The sequence below is a fragment of the Triplophysa dalaica genome, chromosome 4, assembly GCF_015846415.1.
Source record: "Triplophysa dalaica isolate WHDGS20190420 chromosome 4, ASM1584641v1, whole genome shotgun sequence".
Lineage (NCBI taxonomy): Eukaryota > Metazoa > Chordata > Actinopteri > Cypriniformes > Nemacheilidae > Triplophysa > Triplophysa dalaica.
Genome location: NC_079545.1, coordinates 5,448,422 through 5,473,631, shown reverse-complemented (window position 1 = coordinate 5,473,631; position 25,210 = coordinate 5,448,422). Strand labels below are relative to the sequence as shown.

Genomic DNA, 25,210 nt, shown 5'->3' with positions numbered 1-25,210 from the left:
TGATACCAAAAAGGTAGGAAATTAAATTCTTTTCAATCATAATTTTACAAATGTAACCATGGTCTCACTGTCCTTTTAATTGCCAGAAAGGAATGTATTTTTTTTTCAGGAAGTTTTCCGTGTGTAGCAAAGACCTGGTCTCATGGGATTTATGGGTCTGAGAAAATTCCCCTGCCCTATTTTTAGATGGGGAGTAGTATGAGTCCTCCAGTTCTGATGTGTTGCTTACTGTATGTTTTTGGAGATGGGTATCTTCATAACTCAAACCAGAGTGAGTATCACTGTCAACCTTTCAAAAATAATGTATGAACTCCTAACTGATCTCCTAACTTTCCCACCTAACTGATCTTTTAAGGGCTTTTTTAATAAATTTGGTAATGTTGCTTGTGTCTTTTTTTTCACTGATGTTATCAACTTTATTACACTTTATTATCACTTTACATTTTAACTGCATTAGTACAACAATGCAAGATGTTTACAGTATGATGTGAGACTGAGCAGCTAAAGTCAGCTGAAGTGGAGACATTGTGTATTTGTTTTTTCACTAAGCTGCAACAGATGGCAGAAGGTATTAATTTTGTGTGAAAGATACGTCTTGTTGCTACGGTGTCGGCTTTAATTAAATGGGTGATTTGAATAGAAATGGACACTAAAGGACAAGTACCCATTGCATGAACTTCCATTCTGTGTGAGGAAACTGTTGGTACCTTATGAGAAAATGTATTTATATCAGAAAATGTTTACATTGAAGTGATAGTTAATCAATGCTTTCCGCTACTTAACTTCACCTATACATTTTGATGGTCTGGTGAGGAGAATTTTATACAAGATTTTTTTTAAATGGATGGTCTGCCCAAAACATTCTGTCATCAATACTCGCCCTTGATTTGTTCCGAACCTGAATAATTTCCGTTCCTATGAAAAAGGTTAGCGAGTGGCATTTCTGGTATATAATTGGCTACCATAATAGGAAAAATTAATGTATCCTTTTTGTTCTGTTGAACAAAAAAGGAATTTTGAATTTAGGAAAGCAAATAATTCTGGGCACTTGACTTTTTTTTTTTTTTTTTCTTACTATGGAAGTCAATGTCCCAGAAGTGTCAGTTGCTAAAATTTTTCCAAATATCTTTTGTTCCAGAGAACAACGTAGGTTTGGAACTTTGGAGGTGAGTAATTCATGGGTTTTGGGTGGAGTGTCCATTTAATGGTGTCAGTAAAATTGCAAATGTTCCAAATAAGTTGTTTTAGAAGTTCCACGGCAGGGAGTTTTAAGTGACTTATTTTTATTTCAATAAACCTTTGTTTTGCCTAAATTTCTAAATGGTTGTGAAATTGGCTTATCTACTAGCACATCACAAAAAGAGTCACACCCAGATTTTGAGCATTCTTTGTATTCGTAGGTTGTGTCAATACATTTATAGAAACCAAGTTTCTAATTTTAAACTACTGTGTCGACTACAAGACTACTGCATGATCTGTGATTTTTATCTCCTTTTACTCCTTTTATTGTAATGTTAGCCTTCATTGGGTAAAATGGGTGAATTGGAACCGTATGCAATAATCATACAATCTCTGTAAAATCACAAGCTCACATCATTTAAAAAGAATTATCAAAAATGTTCCTATACATAAACCCCAGTCTATCCCTCAGGCGTGTATATTTTAATAAGATGTTGCAGTGCAGAAGGGTAGCCAGTGAGAGGACATCTGTGGTTGGCTTTAATATAAACATATATACACTTGTAACAAAACACATAGCCTGAAGTGGCAAGGGCAGTGTCATTGGTGCGCACCTTCCTGCAGAGTGGGCACACTTTAATATGTGTGAGTGAAGTGTCCTGGTTATGAAGGTGAATAGGTGGTGGAGGGATCGGAAGGGAGGTCAAGGATTTAGCAGTGCTTTGGTTGTCAGATGAATGCCACCACTCCAGAAACTGCAGGAAAAACACTCCGATCGAGAGGCTGGTTGAAAGTGATACAGCAACACCACCAACCATAGTAGAGACAAGTTGCTGAAGTTTCTCCCCAATGCTGAAAAAAAAGAACAAATGTTGAAAATGTGTTACAATAATAATTTGGGGAGAAAATGTCAAATTCTTTTATTTTTGGGATAAAATTAAATTATTACGCATTTGACAAACTCACCTTTGACTGGGGTTCAGTGTCAGGCCGGTTGGCTTGAGACCCAGATTACGGATGTCCTCAGCTGTTAGATACGACAGTTTAACCCCTGCAAGCCACAAAAGGGGCGAATGTGTCCGTACTTTGCCAAACACGTACAACAGCTGCTGGCAAAAGACCCAGCCATCCCAACCCATGCGCACAAAAGGGTACGCAGCCAAAAAAGCCCTGTACAATTTCTGCATTAAGGACTGTGGACACCGGATGGAAAAATCGTCCTCGTCTCTCTGCCGAGCCAGGATTTTTTCCAGTTTTGTGTACAGGTAAGGCAGGAGGGCAAGTAGGAGCAAGGAGCGCCAGTGCTGTCTACGAAGGAGACCAAGATGGACAGGATGTGTGCTGTCTGTTCCCACACGCTTTAGACCATAGAAGTTCTCTGAAAATGATGCGCTGGTGCGGGCTAAGAAATGATGCTGCAACAGTAAGTCTAGGACGGCGTAAATCTCATCAAATCTCCTCCACAGAACTCCATAGTGAGCAGGGTTAGAGGTGGCGAGGATCTGTGGAAAATGGCAGTATGGTTTCTTATTATTATACACAGTTTACTGCACAGTATAAACTGTAAACACAAGAAGAGTCATATACAGGTTTTCGATGACATGAGGAAGAATCGATTATGACAGAAGTAAACATTTTTGGTGAACCTTTTTTTCTGAATTAGCAAGTGGCTTTTAGTTTATATTTTTGCTACACAAATGGTTATTACTAAAGTAGAAATAATTTACATAACTTGTTTGCAGATTCTTAAAATGAATATAAAAGCTTTAACATTTATTTCTTAAGCTTTATTTCTGAAGTGCATATCTCTGCATAATGCAAATCTTTGCAGATGCTACTTTTTATGAAACATAACGAGTATACAGTGCGTAGTACTGTAGTGTATGGCATTGTCTGTCGTTAAAGACCTATGGATAAATGAGAATACCTTCACAGCATGCTGTAATGCAGGTTTGACAGCACTCATCAAAGAGCCCTGAGCTAAAACCTCAAATATTGAGGGTCTATCTTCAGCTGTAAAAGCTGTGGTTAAATGTACACCCCTCTCCGCCATCACACCTGGATCAATGAGGTTGTTCAGCAAGCAGCGAGCAGAAAATGAATTATTATAAACTTTGACCGTCAAAGCAACACTGACGTTAACTCGTTCTTATCAGTCTTTTAATTTTCTCGCGAAACTTTTGGTGGTCATTTTCACATTTTTAACAAAAGAGAAAATATATAAAATGTTATAAAACATCCGAAACAAACTGTTTTTCTTCTAAAAACCTGTCGCAACGATTTTTCTATACTCTTTGTAACTTCCGGTGTAACATCGAAATGCCCTCGACTGACTCATTTTCCACCGTTTTCGTTCCGCTCTTCATTTTGTTTTTCCGGGTCCGCTACATCTCCCTTCGCCAACCGTGTCTAACTAAACCGCATCTTCCATCTTCGCGCTGGGAAAGATTGCATTAGCAACACATACTTATATTTCTCGTCAGTTCTTACATCACTGGTAGGTTTCGATTGTCTTGTGTCTCCATCAAATGTCTGCAGTTCAATTCGGAGATGGAAGATGGCTGTGTAACCTTACATTCAATCATTTTCCCGTTTCCAGGTTTTCCACTAGCTTAGCATAGCTGGGTCATTTTTGGGTCACGCCCAATTAATACACTTAATTTACTTGAAATGTGTGTAGTGCAGAATGCAAACATTACATTAGATGTATATTTGACTATGCGTTCCTCAGTAACTTAAGATTTCAAAGCTTCTCTGTTGATGGTTGGCATTACAGTCGTATGTAGTAGCCGATAACTGTCTTGAATGATTTTCGGTGTAATTTGGGTATTGTAGTCATTTAAGATAAATGTATCACATTCGTAAATATTTTTCAATTGTCTGGCTACCATTTACCCCAAATATAATTTGGTAATAAAGTGCGCAAAAGCGAGTCATGTAAATGTGCTGTAAGTAATTTCTTTTTTTCCCCAGATTTGAGAAGCTGTCAAAATGACCGACTCCAAGTATTTCACCACGAACAAAAAAGGCAAGTCTCACTATTTTGTCCATTATAGTCTATCCATCCCATTGTCATAATTTTGGATAAAATAGATGATTTTTGTTTTAAAAATATTTTTTAAATATGTTGTTATGATGTTTAATAACTCAACAATATTAGTACACCTTATTTACTTTCATTATATTGCATTATGCATACAGTGGTACCAATAATAAGTAACTGTATTCAGACACCTTGTGGCACCTAAGACGCATCTAAATGTATACATTTTGTTCCACAAATGATAAAATGCTATAAAAGTATCATCTGCCACACAAATGACGCTAGATTTTTGTTCTGAAATAACTTTACTCTTATAATCACCCGTTTCCCCCCAATAACTTTTAAACGACTTGTTTCAAAACCGAGGAAGATTACTGTGATGACATTAACAGTGCATTTTACATTACATTTAGGCATTTGGCAGACGCTTTTATCCAAAGCGACTTACATTGCTTTATCCTATACATATGATTTTACATAGGTACTTGCAATCCCCTGGGATCGAACCCACAACCTTGCGTTGTTAACGAAATGCTCTTACCACTGAGCTACAGGAAAGCTTATTCCAATGCATATTCCAATACAAATATACAGCCACACAAATATGTGTCCAAATGTCCAAATAATCCCATTTTGCCAAATGTAATTTTATAAATGATATTTGTAGTATGATGCAAAGAAAGAAAAAAAAAAGTTTGAATTGACTGTCCAAATATATTTTGAGCTACTGTATATAGGGCATTACATTGTGAGCCCTGCAGATTAATTGTAATTTATCAAATGTGACCCTGGACGACAAAACCAGTTTTAAGGGTACATTTTTCGAAATTAAGATTTTTACATCATCTGAAAGCTCAAGAAATACGCTTTCTATTGATATATGGTTTGTAAGGATAGGACAATATCTGCGGAACAACAACTGTTTACAAAGCTGAAATCTGAGGCTGCGAAAAAATCTGAATATTGAGAAAATCGCCTGTGAAATTGTTAATCAGAGGTGCTGTAGAATGCCTTCCACTCACAAAAATAAAGTTACTATACATTAACGGTAGGAAATTTATAAAATATCTTCACGGAACATAATCTTTACTTGAAATCCTAATGATATTTGGCATAAAAGAAAAATATTATTGTATTTATGGTGATTAGTAAAAATGTTCCTGTGCTACTTAAGACTGGTTTGTTGTCCAGGGTCACAAATTTCCATTAAAAAACTTGTTTCGGTGACCACTTATCATGTTTTTGCGCTCTGTTTTAGGTGAGATCTTTGAGCTGAAAGCCGAGCTAAATAATGAGAAGAAGGAGAAGAGGAAAGAAGCGGTTAAGAAAGTCATTGCGGCCATGACAGTGGGCAAGGATGTCAGGTATGTCAGCTAGTTTAGTACCATCATGGAAGGTACATCCTGGCGTCGTTTGTCAAATTATATACCAGCTTTGTACTACTGAAGAGATGCTCTGATATATTACGATGAGTCATTCATTTTCTCATTGAGAATGACAGCAAATTCCTGCTTCTTTAGTTCCTTGTTTCCGGATGTGGTGAACTGCATGCAGACTGATAACCTGGAGCTGAAGAAGCTGGTTTACCTGTATCTTATGAACTATGCCAAGAGCCAACCTGACATGGCCATTATGGCTGTTAACAGCTTTGTCAAGGTCAGATCTACTGTTGATATAAATTACAGTATATAGATTCAATTGTCAATGGTTTTATCTTTTTTATCTTAAATATGGGGGTGTGATTTCGTGTGTTTTCGTCTTTCAGGACTGTGAGGATCCAAACCCACTGATCCGAGCATTGGCTGTACGCACAATGGGTTGCATCCGTGTGGATAAGATCACAGAATACCTGTGCGAGCCATTACGGAAGTGTCTGAAGGATGAAGACCCCTATGTGAGGAAGACGGCAGCGGTGTGTGTGGCCAAGTTGCATGACATCAACGCCCAAATGGTGGAGGACCAGGGCTTCCTGGATTCTCTTAGGGATCTGATTGCTGACTCTAACCCAATGGTGAGACACTGTGTTTTTATATATATATATATATATATATATATATATATATATATATACACATATATATATTAGATTAATACTTTGTATTTTTTTTCCATATTTATATATTGGTTTTATATATTGGTCTCTTGACTTTTCTTCCCAGGTTGTGGCGAATGCAGTCGCAGCTTTGTCTGAAATCAGCGAGTCTCACCCAAACAGCAACCTTCTGGATCTCAATCCTCAGAACATCAATAAACTCCTGACGGCTCTCAACGAGTGCACTGAGTGGGGCCAGATCTTCATCCTGGATTGCCTTTCCAACTATAACCCCAAAGATGAACGTGAGGCCCAGAGGTGAGGGAGCAGTACTTCTCATAGTCATTATTTTCTACAAATTAGCATTATTTTTTTGAGGTGAATTTGAGTGTTTAATGAAACAAACATGGGAAGGTAAGTTTAAGTTTATATGAGAGTGGTTTTATTATCTAATGTTGACACAGACAGTCACCAACAATACTTCACCTCCTCTATATGCCTCTTTCAGTATCTGTGAGCGTGTGACCCCTCGACTGTCTCATGCTAACTCGGCCGTGGTGCTGTCAGCAGTGAAGGTACTGATGAAGTTTCTGGAGCTTCTGCCTAAAGATTCAGACTACTACAACACTCTGCTGAAGAAACTCTCCCCTCCTCTTGTCACACTGCTGTCTGGGGAGCCTGAGGTCCAGTATGTGGCCCTCAGGAACATCAACCTCATCGTGCAAAAAAGGTTAGACTTGTTCTTTTTTTGTTTTGTTTGTGACAAGTTTTTAAGATTGATACTTGTTTAAAGTTGGCATGACCCAGAATTTGCATCGTTACTTTTGTATTGTGATGTACTTTCACAACAACAGCATACTGAACAAAAAGAAGCTGTTGGACAGGGCTTATTTCTAGTCATTGGGAATTTTTCGTATGGTTCAAGTGGTTGTAGAGTTCCATAGGAGTAATGAATAATTTTGGCTGGAACTGAAAGTGACTTTCCATAACTGTGTGGGATGTTACCACACATTTGTTTGTTGCTCTAAGGACAACAAGTGTGATTTGTGTTGAGTTTCCTGTAGCTTAGTGACCATCTGGATGTAAATGTGATCTCCCTTCTCACAGAAATTATGACGATCAACTCTTGATATTTATTGCAATGTACCTAATTTAAAGAAATACGTAGATCTCTAAAAATGACTTGCATGTATGGTGCAGCACTATGAAGGTGTATTGCAAGCCTTCTGTTGTAAACACCCTGTTACTTTGCATATACATTGTTGTTTTGACAATTTGGAGGGTCAGAGTTGCAATCTATTTGGTTGTTGGTTTAACTGCAATATACAGACATCATAAGTACAATATGCTGCTTAACATCCATTAGTATATCATATGATATGGCAGACCATATCATTTATCACGGAATTGCATGTTATTCGGACTACTACTGAATGTGGTTTGAATAATCAGATCACAAAACATTTGGGCACAGATGACACAGGTATTTAGCACCGCCCACTTTTTTAACATAATGTAAACTTTGAGGTGTATATTCTCTACGGTCACTAGATGGCAACATTTCCTTGTTTCACTCTCTCAAATCTGACTGAAAGAATGTTTTGATCCTTAACTTCATTTTTCTCTTCACTTGCAGGCCAGAGATTTTGAAGCAAGAGATCAAGGTATTCTTTGTCAAGTATAATGACCCCATCTATGTCAAGCTGGAGAAACTGGACATCATGATCCGTCTGGCATCTCATGCCAACATTGCCCAGGTACTCCAAAATATATTTTACTCTGACTTTTTCATTTGGGAATTGATTGGATCAGTGTTTTAAAGCAATAGTTCACGCAATAAAATTTATTCTCTCAGGAACGATTAATCGCATCCAAAATAAAGATTTGTGTTTACATAATGTATGTCTAGTGCGATTTTAATTTTGAATTTATAAACGCATACATGCATATATTTAAGAAAAATATAAAAAATTAAAATGTATAAAGTTTTCTATATAATTTCAATTATTGGAAAATATAAATAATAGATATAAATATTTCAGAAAAATAAAATACTATATCAATACATGTATTTTTTACAAAGTTAATATACACAGCACATAGACAATAGACATAAATTATGTCTCCTGTTTGCAGGTGCTGGCTGAACTGAAGGAATATGCCACAGAGGTGGACGTAGACTTCGTTCGGAAAGCAGTTCGTGCCATTGGCCGTTGTGCTATCAAAGTGGAGGTAAGACACACCCCATTAATCAGCCCTCAAGTGCCCTTAAAATTATAGTTCACCCAAAAATGATAATTCCGTCATCATTTACTCATCCTCATGTTATTTTAAACCTAAATTACTCTTTACTTCGACAGAACACAAAGAAGATATTTTGAAAATTGTTGTTAACCGGCACCCATTCACTTGCATTGGTTTTGTCTACATACAATACAAGTCAATGGGTGCCGGCGCCTTTTTGAATGTTCTGCTTATGATTAAGATGCTGTAGAGCCAATGATATGCATTCAATATTCTGAACGAAAGCTTTCTCTCTTGTCTTTGTGTGTGCAGCAATCTGCTGAGCGTTGTGTTAGCACACTGCTGGACCTCATCCAGACCAAAGTCAACTACGTGGTGCAGGAGGCCATCGTAGTCATCAGAGACATCTTTCGGAAATACCCCAACAAGTCAGTATTTATCTATGTGTCCGCCATCCCTCCTTACCTAATCAACATGGTCTAAAATAAGCTTTGTTTTTGAGGGAAAATTAATTGAATGCAGAATAGCCCACATGCCAGCACACTAATGGGCTGCTTTAACCCCCTCTCTTATCTACTCAGGTATGAGAGCATAATTGCCACTCTGTGTGAAAACCTGGACTCTCTGGATGAGCCTGACGCTCGTGCGGCCATGATCTGGATTGTGGGCGAATACGCGGAGCGGATCGACAACGCCGATGAGCTTCTGGAGAGCTTCCTCGAGGGCTTTCATGATGAAAGCACTCAGGTTTGACGTTGTAGCCGATTGTTTTGTTTGTTTAAAACAGGGTTTTTAAGTCTTTCAGATGGCGTTCAAGTGCCGTATCTGATTTGATCCACTGTGTTTCCTTCAGGTCCAGCTGACTCTTCTAACAGCAATAGTGAAGCTGTTCCTAAAGAAGCCCTCAGAGACTCAAGAGCTTGTTCAACAAGTGCTCAGTCTTGCCACTCAGGTGAGATTAACAAACAATAGGTCTCAACATGCAGAACCAAAAAAACTAAGGGTGACATTCAGAGCACAACTTTTGTTTATATGTTTGTCTTAAGAGATTTAGTCAAAGCAGTGAGGGAGAGAATTGATCTTCATTTATGTGAATTATTAAGTATCCATTTGAGTCCACAACTCAAAAATAGCCATATAGCCCAAAATATATTACGTTGCAAGTTCAGCTGCGGCACATTGCCGTCCCTGAACAGCTTTGCTGTAAAACTACTGGCAGCAGCCTCTCTCAGACATTACTCACATCATTACACAATCATAATGAATACTTCACACAATCCTCTACTGGTTATTCATGAGTTCATATTATAGTCACCGTCTGGTTTCATGTTAATTCAATAATTTTTAGCAACACTTTCTTTCTTCGCAAAATCACTAAATAATCTCTGTCACAAGCAGATAACTCTTCTTTCATTGCCTTTTTCAACATCCTTCCAGGACTCTGACAACCCTGACCTGCGTGATCGTGGCTACATCTACTGGCGTCTCCTGTCCACCGACCCCGTGACCGCTAAAGAGGTGGTGCTGTCTGAGAAGCCTCTGATCTCAGAGGAGACGGACCTGATTGAGCCCACCCTGCTGGACGAGCTCATCTGCCACATCGGCTCTCTGGCCTCCGTTTACCACAAACCCCCCAATGCCTTTGTGGAAGGAAGCCACGGCATTCACCGCAAACATCTGCCCATCCAGCACGGCAGGTGCAGTTTCAGAGGTCTACCCCTCATAAAAACTAACTTCAGGGGTTATTTTCGAGTAAAAACGATTCATATTTTGAGCGTGAATGTTGGCGCCTTACATTTTTTGAAAGTGTAAACAGAAAGTCAAGTTCATTTTTTATGAGATCGTTATCATCGTAGTTGCGGTGTGGGTGGCGCAAATCCCTGAAACTATTTTAAAACCTTATTTTTAAAGATATAATAGTATTTAAATATAGATCCATTTATTTTCAAACCTCCGTTTTTATAGACATCCTTGGTGTAAATAGACCTTTATCCTGGATTTAATAAAGAAAAAGTTAAGAGTCATACGCATTCCAGTAATACAATGGGGTGCTCATTGAAACCTGTGTTGTTATTCTTGATCGGAACAAAGCTGAGCTTATCGCTGTTGTCTATTGTTCAGTGTTACCCATCTCAGTGTGCCTTACTCTCTTGTAGTATCGACACCGGGGAGAGTCCAGTCAGTGGCGGCCCGACTGCTTCCATCGATCAGCCGCAAGTCATTCCATCTCAGGGTGACCTCCTGGGAGACCTGCTTAATCTGGACCTCGGTCCTCCTGCCAACGTGCCCCAGGTGTCTTCCATGCAGATGGGAGCTGTGGATCTTCTCGGAGGTGGTCTTGATAGTCTGGTGGGTGGTCCCGTTTTGTCTGTTTTTCTATTCTGTTTGTGTGATTCTTTAAAAGGTTCCCCATGATGCCAAAACTTTTTTTTCTATGGCATCGTGTGGCACGATTTATTTGTAAAAGTGCCTTGTTTTTTGTTCTGTATGTCTCTAATTGCATTCTGTAGTTGCAGTAATAATATCCTCAGAGATGCCCATGTCCCTGTACACCTGTCAAAGGCGATAAGTGTTTTTAAAACAGTTCACATGTTCTCCTGGGCCCCATTCAGAGATGCGATTACATCAGAATATATCAAATCTGAGAGATAACCACACTCGTTACCGTGGCTACCTCATCGCGCATGCTTCAGACGGATGAAAGTAAACAGCAAAGTGAATATATACAGGTTGAAACAGCAGCAGAGTCAGGGCTTCATACCTGGGAATGCCCAAGGGCTTTTAAAACCTGTTTTTATGCAATAAACCTGAATAACATTATAGGTTGATTTACATTTAATAGCATTATACAAGTCTTTCTGTAATAAATTTGTGCAATCGTCTTTGTCCTCCTCGTGAGTAATTGGATTTGTCAAGTATGCGTCTTGCTGAAGGCGGGTGCACCGCCACCTGGGCACATGTGAAACGTTTGTATCAGGTGCTGCTATTCAGCGCCATCTCCTCGACAAATTGCAAGTTTTACAAGTTTGCACTGATGCTCTGAATAAACCAAGACACAGACACAGGCCAACGTGTGATGATGCTCTTTTAGGGCAGCCGTGTTCAGCAGGGTTCAGCTCGTGTTATGCCAATCGTTGAGTTAATAGCTCAAGGATGCTGATAAACCTGTCCTCACCTGATGATACAGCTCCGCTTGCAGTACATTGCAGTGTGCTGTGATTTCACAGTAGCACAAAGCTTTACACTTAATACAGTGAATACACTCCTTACAGGCCAAGTGAGTCATTTTGAACACCATACCGACATGTTCTTTATCTGCTTTTATGCTTTGTTCATACTTTCAAGGAGAAATCGTTTAGAGCTGAGGAATGTTTAACATCGAATTACGTGTTGAACATCTGCTGAAGGTCATTGGCATATTTCAAAACTCGATGAACTCAGGAATGCATTTAAATACTGTACAGTATCAACGCACTCTTTAGGTTTATTGTCGTTCACAATTTTAAATAACAAGTCAGTTTTTTGGATAACTAAATATTTTAGTTTGTACTGTGGAAAGTGTCATATGTGGTACTTTGGGGGTGGTCTTAATCATAGAAAAAACAAATAGCTACAAATTACAGGTTAATGCCTGGAGAGAACACTTGTGATTTGCGACATCACTTCCTTTGGTAAGCAGGAAAATCGTTGTCTTTGTTGTCCATGATTGTGTGATGTCTCTAAATCTCTCTCTCTGTTTCGGGCCTTGAAATGGGTCTTCTGTTTTTTTATTGTAGCTCGGGGGTGATCTAGGAGGAGGTGTGGGGGGCAGTCCTGCTGTAAGTGATCTCTCTCGGCTCGTAACCGTCTGCCTACTAAAGCATGTTTACAGTCACCACATAGCTGTGTGCTGGTGTGTGTTCTGCTTTGTCTGCTTTGTTTCTGTGTAGCATGCTCACTAGTGATCTAGAATGTACTTCTTCTTGCTTTGAGGATGACATGATGCTTACGACAAAATCAAAAAATGTAAACTTAAACTTCATGTTGTCAGTAAGTATGCTGAAGTACAAAAAGACGTCTAAATAGTTTGTGCCTGTAAGTTTGTTTGTTGTACGTTTATTATTACACGTTCATGCCAAGAATGGATCAACTGTTTCTTTTGCTTATGTGCAGCTGTAGTGACATCATGGAGTCTCTCACACTTTGCACTGTTGGTGTGGCCTGCATGAGGAGAGCATGTTGCTTTAAAAAAATAGGTTGCAGGAACCCGTTTGACGCTCTGTGTGTGTGTGACATAGGTGGGCCAGAACTTCATCCCGTCATCAGTCCCCAACACATTCGCTCCATCTCCTACACCTGCTGCTCTCAGCAGTGGGCTCAATGACCTGTTTGAGTTGTCCTCAGGAATGTCCAGCGCTACAGGAGGTTACGTGGCTGTAAAAACTGTGAGTTAGGCTCTCTGCTCAAACATCATTTTTGATCAGTGGTAGTTCTCCAAAAACTGAAAATTCTGTCATCGTTTGCTCATTCTCTTGTATTTTCAAATATATGACCTTCTTTTTTTCTGAAAAATAAAGAAGATATTTCGAAGGATGTTAAACGAACAACAGCGGTTGGTTTTGTGTATATACAAAAGAAGGGAATGGGTACCGCCATTGTTCAGTTAACAATATTCTTTAAAATATCTCAATAGTCATAAAATCTCAATAGTATCCCGGTTGCCAAATTTTAAGGCAGCGATGCATGTATCACATGCTGAAAAGGCAGTCCTGCGATGCATTGGAACCCCTAAGTGAAAAAATCCTCCATGATGAGACGATCCATAAACTTTTTTATAATGACTGAATTGAAAATAACACTCCTTCTGTAAATACAGGAATCAATGTTCGGTCTGTTCTCGTTTCACATCAGTCCCTTTAACTTTATGCCTAAATCCCAATATAGAGAACAGCTCCTTAGAGAAAGGAAGTCTGAGGTGTTATCAGTATAAAGATCTCATTAGAGCTGTAGAAAATAGGTCAATAGATTATGACAGACAATTAGTCCTCACTTAAATAGTTTGTGATTGACCTTGTAGAGATGTGAAGTGCCCCAGATGCTATGGATGCCACTTGTATATGTGTTAATTTGTCTCCTTTGTGTATCTTGATTTTTATTGGATGCCAGCTCAGTTCTTAAAAGCCGCAGTGCCGGGGTGAGTCAGCGTAGGAGAATGTCAATGTCTCTTTTGTATTAAAATGACCTTCACATTCTAGTTAGCCTCCTTGATAGGATTGTATCCTGAAGTAGATGAACTGTAAAACGAGGGAGTGATAAATATTCATTGTTTTGGTTTTTGAAGGTATGGTTGCCGGCGGTGAAGGCTAAAGGGTTGGAGATATCTGGAACCTTCTCTCGACGTCAAGGACACATGTACATGGACATGACCTTTACTAACAAAGCCCTGCAGCACATGACTGACTTTGCCGTTCAGTTTAACAAAAACAGGTCTGTATTTGTTTCAATATTCTTGAGGTGTACCGGAATGGTTAAAATCATGTTAGCATATTTTAACCAGGGTATAAAATTAGCTTGCGTATTACTTGTACGTTAGTATTTTGATAAGTAACTTTATGCTGTCACACACACATCGATTTCTGATATACGGGGCTTTCTCTTTCACTTTAAAGTTTTGGAATGATTCCCACTACACCTCTCCCCGTTCACACTCCACTGATGCCCAGCCAGTGCATCGATATCTCCCTCCCTCTCAACACCATCGGGCCTGTGATGAAAATGGACCCACTCAACAACTTGCAGGTACGATCCACTTTAGCTCTTTGCCTGGTGCTCTCTCGCCCCCGTTCGCACCCACGCACAATCCGTTCCTTCAATGAATCTTCCCACAGGAAATGACACGCTACAAATTGAATCGCATCCTGTGCATCCAAAAACTCGGACTTCTGCACTGCCCAGCAGGAACATTTGTCTCTCAGATTATTTTAGTCAGCTGAGCCCCATCCTCTTCATTAGTCATTGAGCTCATTTGTATGAACAGCAGTTACAAAACATTAGATATTATGCCTTTAAACCACTCGAGATAATGATTGTTCGCCAGTGGTTTCTAGACTTCTAATATCCCTAATCCATCACGTATTAATGTCCAGCAGGGTTGCTTTGACTGGGTTTCTTTAACTAAGTACAATATAATGCTCCGTCGCATTTGTCCAGTTGGCTTTCTCTTTTCTTCCCTGCTGTCTGTTTTTACATTGGCTTTATGGTTTTTATCACATACTCTTCTTCCACTTCATTGTTGAATATAAGGGTTAAGAATAGCAGGGGTGTGAAGCATCTGGCTGTGCAGTCAGTGCTGCCCGTTGAGTGTTTACTACTTCAGTGTCAATGAGTTCAGCCTTCTCATAAAGTAAAGACTCACAGCAGGAGAGCCTGTGACCTGACCATGTTTCCCATTACCAACCAACCAAAGCACTGCATCGAAGTTAAGAGGCTTTGTTTTATATAAAGGGATACTTCACCCCAAAATAAAAATGACTGTCTTGGTTACCTCCCTTTATCTCGGTCCTGAAAACTAGATTTTTTTTCTGTGGTGATGTCCTGGAATGTGGTTTCTAATTTAGTTAAAAGTAAACGAGAATCTATACATCTTCTGCTACATTTACACATCTTTATATCAAATCTTCCGATCAGATTGTACCTGCTCCTAGAACGTATTACTCATAACTCAGGAGTTATGAATTCAGAAGTTTCTAAAGGCTCTGACCTGTACCACTTGACTGTAGCATCGTCAATCTGAAAACAACACCCTTGTATTTTCATGTGTACAGCCAATCCGGCTATTTTCTGAAATGATGATGTCATAACCCACGTCTCACAAGGGTTAGGTGCATGCTCCAAGTCGTCTGCTCCGATTTTAGTTTATTCTACATCATTTGAGTCGATTTCAGTGGTTTCATGTGTATGCATATATTTCTTGAAATTACGCCGCGTGTTTACAGATTTTTTTTAGAGCGATGGAAAAAGATTGAATGAGGAAAGCTCTGGCTTTGTGTGAATGTGCCCTTTGGGTAAATCACCCAGTTTGATTCAGTATTTCTACACATTTTATTATGTATATATAACTAGTCATACAACTACAGAATGCGAAAAAGAGGTACAGTCCAATCCGTTTTACCTCCAAATCAGTGCAGAAAAAGCTTGAGATTCTAAAGATTCTGTCTGAGGCTGTCTGTGTCTAAATGGGCATACCAATAATCTCCATCCCCCAAAAGTCAATAAACACCCGCAACTTCAAATTGAGCTCATTTATGTCTTTATTTATTCAGTGGATATCTGTTTGCAAATTAATAGTATTATTAAAAGGGTCATCGATTTTTTTTTGGTCCTTCTATTGTATGACAGACATGCATTCTCTTTTGCTTTTCTTTCTATACATTTTAAAGGTCTTTCTCCTTTTTGCAAAAATTGCTTGCAAGCGATGTTTGAACATTCACGCCTCCTCATTGCAGGTGGCTGTGAAAAACAATATTGACGTCTTCTACTTCAGCACGCTGATCCCTCTTGACATCTTTTTCGTGGAGGACGGTAAAATGGGTACGAGCATTTCACACAAACACACAACACTACTATTGTTTCAGAACTTAATAAATGTGTACAGTGATGGGGTTGAAGCGAACACATGGTGGACACAAAAGACATTTGTCAATTCCCCCCCAAAAACCTAAACAACTTTTAATCTGTCTGTACGTCTAACCTTTATTCTGCCTCCTCCACGACAGAGCGTCAGGTGTTCCTGGCCACATGGAAGGACATTCCTAATGAGAATGAATTGCAGTACCAGATCAAAGAATGCCACTTAAATGCAGGTGAGATTATCTTTTACTTATTTTCTTGAATAATTCATGACTCTAGAGTTGGTTTTCTACCTTGGCATGTTTTGCACTAGATAATCAGTCAGTGGATACTATAAATGAAAGGTTCGTGCACGTTCTTAGAGTTCCCCTCAATGAACACATTTTGGTTTCAGGTAATTGCTTCTGAATAACTTATATTCTTGATACTGTTTTTTATGAGTTGTAGCATGGAAAAAGGAATAGTTCACCTTCAATATGAAAATTTTGTCTTTATTTACCTGTATGACTTTCTTTTTTCTACAGAACACAAAAAAAGATTTCAAACAATGATGGTGAAAGAAAACTGTTGGTCCCCATTGAATTTCATTGGTTTTTGTGTCCATAAAATAGAAGTCAATGGGGACCAATGGTTTGCTGTTAGTAACATTTTTCAAAATATCTTCTTTTTGTGTAATGCCGGAAAAAAATAAATTCTCACAGATTTAAAATGACAATTTTCATTTTGAAGGTGAACTATTTCATTAAAAGTCATGGAGGATTCATAGCAGTTTCTGTATTTTATACATCATTCTAAATACAATATTTAAAATGTTTAAATGATTAAGATTAAATTCTTGAAATATTTATATTTATGCATTTGGCAGACGCTATTATACAAAGCGACTTACATTGCATTGTCCTATACATTATCATATACATTTTTACATAGGTATGTGCAATCCCCTGGGATCGAACCCAAAACCCTCTTACATCGAACCCTCTTACATGCTACAGGATAGCATTTAATGTGTAAAATATGTGACTACAAATAATTAATACAGTATGTGTGTACTTAAAATTTGATAACACTTTACAATAAAGTTAAACACTTAGTTGATGTATTATCTTATATGAACTAACCATGAATAATACTTTTAAAGCATTTATTAATCTAAGTTGAATAAAAAAAAGTATTGGCCTACAATTGGAAGGTACTCTACTGTTATCGAAAGTGTTAATTAAATATTTTACGATTCTAAACCTAATTATGTAATAGACAATAAAATCAGAAATGTGGTTCCATCTAATTATTTAACATATATGTCAATATCTCCGTTTCTTTTATAAATTAAAGGCATAATTTATTGCCATTATTAAATGCCATAATTGTTTGTTACTTCGTTGACACATTTAGACACCCTGGTAATAAACCTTGTGACCAAAATAAGAAATACCAGTAAAATTGAAAAGACCTTTGAATAAAATAACAAACATTTTATTTCTCTTTAATGCTTAGTTCATTAATGTCTGTTGGCAAAGGTATAAATGCTGTGGAACACAGAGTACTATGTGCACAGACTAAATTTGTTTTTTTCAAAGCTTATCAACTCAACGTTAGTATTTATCAACCTGAAGCCAATTTGGGCGTACAGCGGCAGACAGATGGGGTTCGGGCTGTCTGTGGGTATAGAGTAAAGTGCTTCCAAACCAGAGACCAGCATGAAGAGCCTGTCTCACTCTCTAGAATTACTGATCAGACACCCAGAGGTGCTGTAATCACAGGAAGTCAGCCGCTCTCACCTCCCCTGCTTTCATTGTTCTCATTTTGCAAGGCACACGCATGCGAGATTTAGCCATTGCACATACAGCTTTTGCATGCTGATCATCGCATCAACACAATTCAGCTTTATTCAGTAGTTTGAAAATGGGTTTTGAACTGTCAATGATTTGTTGTTCGTAGAAGGTGTCATGCAGTTGAGGTTCAATAGTGTTTATGAGCATGTTGAGATTAATCGACTGCTCTCGGGAGATACTGATTGGCTCTTACTTGCCATGACTTGAATAACAATCATTGTAAATGTGAATGTAATGGAGTACACAAGCAAGGGAAAGCTATAATCCAATTTCTTTTCCACACCGTGTGCATTATTAGTGATAAATTACCAAATGTTTTTCTATAGAATTGAGTTGGCGAAGTGGTGTTTGGCATTTGTTGTTTTTGAGAAGCGATTTATTCTTCGTCAGGATGCAGGAACGAAACTTGGAGCTGCAGCTGACAGTTTTAAAAGAAGTAGACTGGAAAACTCACGCCTGTGGGTCGACAGATTCTTAATGATGAATAATTTCAGCGCCTAATTCTGCAAAAATAAAATCACTAATTAGTTCACAGCAGCAATGTTTTACAGCTTACTTCATCTGCTGACAAACCTCATTGACATGCCGCCTTTGTAAAACCCAAGAAGCAATTGAGAAAAACAAATCAACAAGGCTCTAGCAAACTCATGGCAACGCCATAGCAACACCACGACAACCAACCAGGCATCATTCACATTTCAGAAAACGTCACAATCGAATATATATTATTCATATGAGGTCTTTCTCTCCTCCTTTTCGATTATCAGGAACTGACACCAGCTGTCATCGCATGGCTCTGTGGCTTATATAACCACTGGTTGTCCTTCTTCCCGTAAAGAAATGTCTTTCATCTTTCTGGACCATCTCCTTGCAGCTTATTATTTCATTTCTCTCTTCAGACACTTAATAGCATTTCATGGTGTCCTGTTACTTAGCTGTTTCATTGTCTGCACCCTGTCCTTTCGTTTATGGGCTTGCCAGACATTTCATCATTCTCTTCTTTTCTGCTCCAAACGCGCGGTGATACAGGCTGGGAGTGTCTGACTCCTGAATGGCATCTTAAGGGGTCAGGGATTCTATGGTAATGATGTGTAAAACGAATTTTAAGCTATTTAGCTACTGTACTTGCAGTGATTTTTAGTAGAAGGTGACACTGAGAAATATACCGTAAAGTTCACTGTTAACAATTACAATTGCTGTAACAACAAGTTGTTGTTTCAACTTAAAAAATTAAGTTACCAGGGTGCCTTAAATTATTTAGATATTCCAATCTAAAAATATTATTTATTCCGTGAATTTGATGGTAAAATTTGTACGTTTTGATTAAAAAAATATGAGGCAGCCGGGTATTTCTCTTGTTAAAACAACAAATAATTTTTACAGTATACATAAAAACGTTCATCCAATCATTTTGAGTATTTTGTTAAAAGTCGATGGGTAGTTTCAGGTTTCCACCTTATAACTAGAGTTTGCCGAGAGATTTCTTTAAATATCTTGTCGGGTAAACCATGTTTCTGTGGTATTGGCAGATATGGTGTCAGGCAAACTACAGAACAACAACATCTTCACCATCGCCAAGAGGAACGTGGAAGGCCAAGACATGCTGTACCAGTCGCTCAAACTCACCAACGGGATCTGGATTCTCGCTGAGCTCCGCATACAACCTGGAAATCCCAATTACACGGTAATCACTCACAGCCAAAACACCCGCCAATTGTGTATTCATGACTCGGGACATTTGAGAATTTGACATGAGAGAGGACAACAAATCTTGTCCTCTGACAAACAGAAAGCGGTTGACATTGTCAAGAGCATATTCAAAGGTTATCTTGGTGGAGACCGAATACACAAAACCTGGTGTATTTTTATTTCTTCTTTATATAATGCCACACCATTTCAAGGTTTCAGCACATGGGGTCTAGGTCGTCATAGAGCTTTGAAGATCAATTTCTTATAGAAACATAATAAATGATTGACCCTGAAAGCAATGCTTTCTGCTCGAGTTCCCAGACTCATGAAATGAACTGAAGACACGCTGAAATAGGCTTGTCACACTGAAGCATAATTGGTTTCTTGAGTCGCACATTGCATTTTTATCATGGGCTCTTTTAAAGAATTTTTTGGAATAGCAAATAATTACACAGTTTGACAAATTTTAGTTTCGCCCAACCTTTTTATAGTTATTGTACAATCCTGTGGTGCTAATTATTGTGGTAATATTTATTTCATGTAGCATCAATGTTTTAGTGTATATTTGGCCCAAATAAATGTTGAGCTTTTATCATTTATTAAGAAAAATCGTTATATTGCAAGTAAAGAAAAACTTTACAGATTTTCACATATTTTGACAATTATTTTTCAATTGTCACTGTCAGAAAATTGTAATATAGCACAGGAAATGATGGGGGACTGAATATTATTTTTATATTTATTTACACAAAAACATGCACATACATGTATATATATATATTCATCAAATACATTCATATATCACAATTAATTTAATTAATTATAATTATAAATTGAATTAACATTTAATTGTTGATTCATTTTCATGTTATGTTTTTCTTAATTAAATGCATGTATGTGTATGTCTTTATAAATACAAAATTAATATGCACAGTACACATACTTATATAATGTAAACACAAACGTTTATTCTGGACGTTATTAATTACGTTTATTTGTTTGACAGCCCTTTAATCTTATATTAATGCAATATCGCTCGAGTAGGAGTGTGATACAGCTCTATATCAGCATGGCTGTGAGTAGGTCAAAGTGCCAGAGGCAGTCACAGCTGCTGAAATAGACCCCTATCACAAAAAAAACTGCGAGAGCGATTTGCTTTTATGTTTGATGGCGCAAGTGTGTCGATAAATCAGAAACCTTGTCTTAAAAACCCTCAGTTATTTAAAGGATATAGGGAACAACTTTCTTCCGCCACAAATTCTAGCCCAGCATACAGTTAAACAAACATCCAAATTCTATTCCGTCACGTCTTTTAAATCAGCACAGTGCTGGTTTAGTGAAGTTTTTAGAGAAATAATGAGACAGCGTGTGCATGTGAATGAAAGAAAGAGACTACAAAAGTACACTCACTGAGAATGTGTTCTTTCAATTGCACTGCAGCAGTTTCATTGTTTTTTTATGTAAAAATGTGCTTAATAACAGTAGCAAGTTCTCTTTCTCACTCTCTCTGTTTATATTGCGGGTCGCAACTAAGGATGTGCAAGACTAATCGACTAGTCCTTTAAACTACAGCTCCTACTAGTCGACCCTGAAAACAACAGTTGATAACAAAAAAATTACACAGAATGTTTTGTATAAAAACATTTTAAGTAACATATTAAAACAATATGTTTTAAGAAAAAATAAATATTAACGTCTTTAAAAGTGTATCAGGAGCGAAATATTTTGACCTTAGGTTGGTTCTAGCATGCGTTTCCTTCGTGCCAATTGCAGCATGCTCAGAAATGTTCACTTGAAAGATGAATTGTGGGGGGTGTTTTGAAAGAGGAAAATGGGTAGGTCATATCAAAGTGGCATAATAACAATTTCCATTAAGCCATGAGTAACCATACAGTAATGGGTTCTTATTACCAAGATGCGGACAACGTAAGCGCGGAATGCAGGTATAAAACGAAATAGATAATAGTCGATAATGATCTAAAGCTACATAGAGTTATGTTAAGAATTACTTAATAATAAATATCAATATTTTTATGTTTAAAATGCATGCAAGACAGATTGACGTTATTTGTTGGCAGACTGAGCTTTGTCACATGAAAAGATATAATAAAATATTTACAAAAATGTGAGGGGTATAAATAAATCTGAGATGAGAAGGCCTCAGCTTCTAGATTCACAGAACTTCGAGATTTCTGTGATTATAATGTTTATTAAAAAAAAAGAATATGAATAAATGAACGCTTTGCACTGTTATCTGTGTGTCCACAGATGGAGTTATTGTTCACAAACATTGAGCCGACTTTTATCCAAGCATAATGCTTGCATTACCTCAACAAGAACGTCATGATCACATGCGGACTCGAGTGTTTAGCCCATGTATGTTTTATAAATAAGCTAATATAGGCAGTCTGCTTTTTTTGCGGCTTTTTCATTCGCTTCGGGGTGTACTCACGTTTGTTGCCAGCGGTTTAGACATTAATGGCTGTGTTTTGAGTTATTTCGAGTTGACAGCAAATTTACATTGATATACAAGCTGTACACTCACTACTTTACATTGTAGCAAAGTGTCATTTCTTCAGCGTTGTCACTTGAAAAGATATAATAAAATATTTACAAAAATGTGAGGGGTGTACTCACTTCTGTGAAAAACTACCCTAGCATATGCGCATGCATGAGATAGCACGTAAACCAGTAAAACACTATATCACAGTAATATACAATAACTTTCAATTGAAAACTTGGAGGCTGCTTAAACAGATGAATCTGTTCATTAGAAATCGACCCCTCTTGTTTATTCTGAAGGCATCTGTTCAGACACATCTACAGAGCTTCATTGCCTGTGGCCGGGTCGGCTCGCTCTTCTCAGGAAATGCTACCTGATCCCACACAATTGATTTTTAATGAGGCTTCAGCCCTCAATATTTTGGCAGCAGCGAGCTCTGATCTGAACAGATGATAACTGAAATCCTTCGAGTCAGCAGGGTCTGACCTAATAGCCAATGATGGAGCACTTCTGCATGCCAAAAGCAGACAATCGCATTCCTCAAACGAGCCCTGCAGCACGTTTATGTTCTGGTGGTCTGAGAGATGTTCAGTGCAGTCAAATAAAGAGAAGTCACTGCTAAAGATGATCTGAGATCAATCAGAATATAGTGACATTTTAAGCTAAGCTATCATTGACAAAGAGCAAAATTCTTCATTTTCTGTTATGTTTACATCTATGGCGAACACGGAATATGGTTCTATCGGGCAGACCAAGCGTGACCAATTCTTTTACATTTTATTAAGATTGATGTCCTTGAGTGTGTCTTATACAATATGTTTTCTAATGACATCAGCTGAACATGTGGCTTTCCAAGAGTGGTGATATTTCTTATTAAAGCACAAATGATTTATACTGTATTTTATCTGTCTGTCTCTTTCAGCTCTCTCTGAAGTGCCGGGCTCCAGAAGTCTCTCAGTATGTGTTCCAGATGTACGACGCCATTCTGAAGAACTAGACGTCTTCGTTCTCCTCCGTACCTATGTGCACCTCCCCAGGCAGTCACCACCATTCCGTTGGCACAGGATCCAGCTGTTGTTCACTATATTTTCTGCCGTTGTTTCAGTCTGAGTTTCACAATAAGAGGATCATCTGCATGTTCTGTCTTTGGTGTCGTTGATAAAGTGTTGGAGGAGTATCGTTCCTGTGAGATTATATATTTTTCATTTTGAAAGCAAAGCATTAACAGGTATTCACCTGTGCACATGCCCTGTGTTTGTCATGTGAAACTATTCCAGTAGAAGAAAAATGTGTTTGGGCCAAAAAGCCTTCAGGGTGAATGAGAACGTGGGGAAGCAGGTGTCCGACATGCAGTCACTTCCAGAAATGTGTTGTTGGTGTACTTTTGGATATTGTACTGTTTTAATAGTAACCACATAGTAACCCCTCAAATGCCACTATATTCTGTTGTTCTAGTTGCCAACCGTATTGCATTCTGGCAATATTTGCTTTCGTTACTTTGTGGTACTCTTTTGCCAGCTATTTGAAATCAGATTTGCATGCCTTGACCAACGTGAACGGAACATTCCTTACAATTTTTGTGTAACTTGTTCAACTTAACCAATTGAACTAACATGCTGACACTCAAACTATGTCTTACTGCTATAAATCAACTCATGTTTTCTGTCAATCTCATAAAAGTGGCTCATCTCATTCCCTGAAACCATCCGTATGTGATTGTGCTTGTGAAAGTGAGTAGGACTTTTTACCAGAGGTGTTGTGCGGTAGCGTTATATTCCATCCTTTGTATATTTCGGTCTTGGGGAAATATTACTAACACACCCGAATTAAAAAAAACAATCTCGTGTATATCATTCTCGGCTCTACTTAAATGCATTTATATGGGGTTGCAATAAACAAAATCACCAATAATGGCTCTTGTGAAACATCAGTAGTCTTCATGGCGTTGGTGATGACTAAATGTGAACTTTTTTTTGTTGCCATACATGCTAATGTGCCTGTAAACCTGCATGTAAGCAGTGTCCAATAAACATTTGCCAGTAGAAACCTCATTGTGTACAAAGCAGAAATATAACCCTAGTATACATTTAACCTCTATATGTTCAAATGTGGATTTTGTTTGAATAATTGATATGTATGTTGTTGATGTGATCACAGTTCAGCTGTACAGTCTGGAATGAACTGACTGCAGAAAAGTCTTACTCTATGGATCCTTTTCATTTAAAATAAAGTTGGTCTCTGAAATGTGAATGCGCTTCCGTTACACAGTCACCCACGCACACTTAGTATTAATTCTCGCTTCGTTTTATTATGTACTACGTTGACACCGGGGATTTACTTTCGACTACTTCTCATTTCAATGCGCGTCTGTGGCGGTGAAGGTGACGCAGGCATGCGTAATGTAATCACTCAGGTCTGCAGCAGCCCTCGTGTACTAAATACTGAACAGCTGTCATGTCACACAGTCCTCAGACACATAACCCGTTTTATGCTTCATGTCTGCAGTATCTTTTATTAGAAATGTTGAGTGCCTCGTGAGCTCTGTTCTGTTGCGTTCCGTCCAGATGTTTTATTCTAACTTAAACACAGACGCTGACCAGACTGTCTGTTCTTTATGTACAGTGAGTCCTATAGAGATATAATCGCAATGCATGTTTGACTTTAAGGCAGCATACTCTTGGAACAGATATATAATTTAAGGTGAAAATTGTAGTAGACCTCACTACAGTTTATCAGTTCACTGCAATGAAAATACAGAACACTGCAGTATACACTACCAAAGTTCAGTACACTTCAATTTACTACTATAGAAATACTTAAGTATATAGTACACTCTTTGTTAATGTGGGTCTGGTTAAACCATGGTTGGTTTAGTGTTGAGTATAAAGGAAATAAAAAGGAAATAAAACATGTTTTTGATTATTATTTATATGACCAGTTTTACTACAAATAATTAAACTATGATAGCAAAACCACGGTTTGTACTTGTTATGGTTTAACTTAGTTTAGTGCCGTTTTTTCTGTAGCAAAACCTTGACAAATATTTTTGGAAGTGTTCCTTTGTTCCTTTACATCAT

The 25,210-nt window shown here is 38.0% G+C and overlaps 2 protein-coding genes across 3 annotated transcripts; one reads left to right on the top strand and one right to left on the bottom strand.

The window, feature by feature from the left end:
• Nucleotides 1–1,342: 1,342 nt before the first annotated feature.
• On the bottom strand, nt 1,343–3,493 carry pex12 (peroxisomal biogenesis factor 12). Its single transcript, XM_056745612.1, has 3 exons — nt 3,107–3,493; nt 2,146–2,681; nt 1,343–2,031 (listed from the first exon to the last, which is right to left on the bottom strand). The coding sequence occupies exons 1-3, from the start codon at nt 3,230–3,232 to the stop codon at nt 1,641–1,643; spliced, it is 1,053 nt and encodes a 350-aa protein (XP_056601590.1). The 5' UTR covers nt 3,233–3,493; the 3' UTR covers nt 1,343–1,640.
• Nucleotides 3,494–3,522: 29 nt separating this feature from the next.
• Nucleotides 3,523–24,383, top strand: ap2b1 (adaptor related protein complex 2 subunit beta 1). 2 transcript variants are annotated; one of them, XM_056745610.1, is made up of 22 exons: nt 3,524–3,676; nt 4,153–4,207; nt 5,481–5,586; nt 5,743–5,878; nt 5,988–6,233; nt 6,382–6,572; nt 6,763–6,984; nt 7,891–8,011; nt 8,391–8,486; nt 8,811–8,926; nt 9,080–9,245; nt 9,352–9,450; nt 9,936–10,195; nt 10,655–10,847; nt 12,275–12,316; nt 12,776–12,922; nt 13,819–13,964; nt 14,147–14,276; nt 15,983–16,067; nt 16,253–16,339; nt 19,471–19,625; nt 23,056–24,383. In XM_056745610.1, exons 2-22 carry the CDS (start codon nt 4,171–4,173, stop codon nt 23,128–23,130), a joined length of 2,856 nt encoding a protein of 951 aa, XP_056601588.1. In that variant the 5' UTR covers nt 3,524–3,676; nt 4,153–4,170; the 3' UTR covers nt 23,131–24,383. The 2 variants fall into 2 exon arrangements, with proteins under 2 accessions (XP_056601589.1, XP_056601588.1); XM_056745611.1 differs by lacking the exon at nt 12,275–12,316 and having other exon boundaries at nt 3,523–3,676.
• Nucleotides 24,384–25,210: the final 827 nt, after the last annotated feature.

Excerpts from the sequence above, each read along its gene's own strand:
- pex12 (XM_056745612.1), bottom strand. The coding sequence starts at position 3,232 with ATGGCGGAGAGGGGTGTACATTTAACCACAGCTTTTACAGCTGAAGAT. Across the intron at positions 2,682-3,106 it reads CATTACAGCATGCTGTGAAG|ATCCTCGCCACCTCTAACCC; the intron begins GTATTCTCATTT and ends CATTTTCCACAG. Across the intron at positions 2,032-2,145 it reads ACACTGAACCCCAGTCAAAG|CATTGGGGAGAAACTTCAGC; the intron begins GTGAGTTTGTCA and ends CTTTTTTTTCAG.
- ap2b1 (XM_056745610.1), top strand. The coding sequence starts at position 4,171 with ATGACCGACTCCAAGTATTTCACCACGAACAAAAAAG. Across the intron at positions 6,234-6,381 it reads TTGCTGACTCTAACCCAATG|GTTGTGGCGAATGCAGTCGC; the intron begins GTGAGACACTGT and ends TTTTCTTCCCAG. Across the intron at positions 10,848-12,274 it reads GAGGTGGTCTTGATAGTCTG|CTCGGGGGTGATCTAGGAGG; the intron begins GTGGGTGGTCCC and ends TTTTTATTGTAG.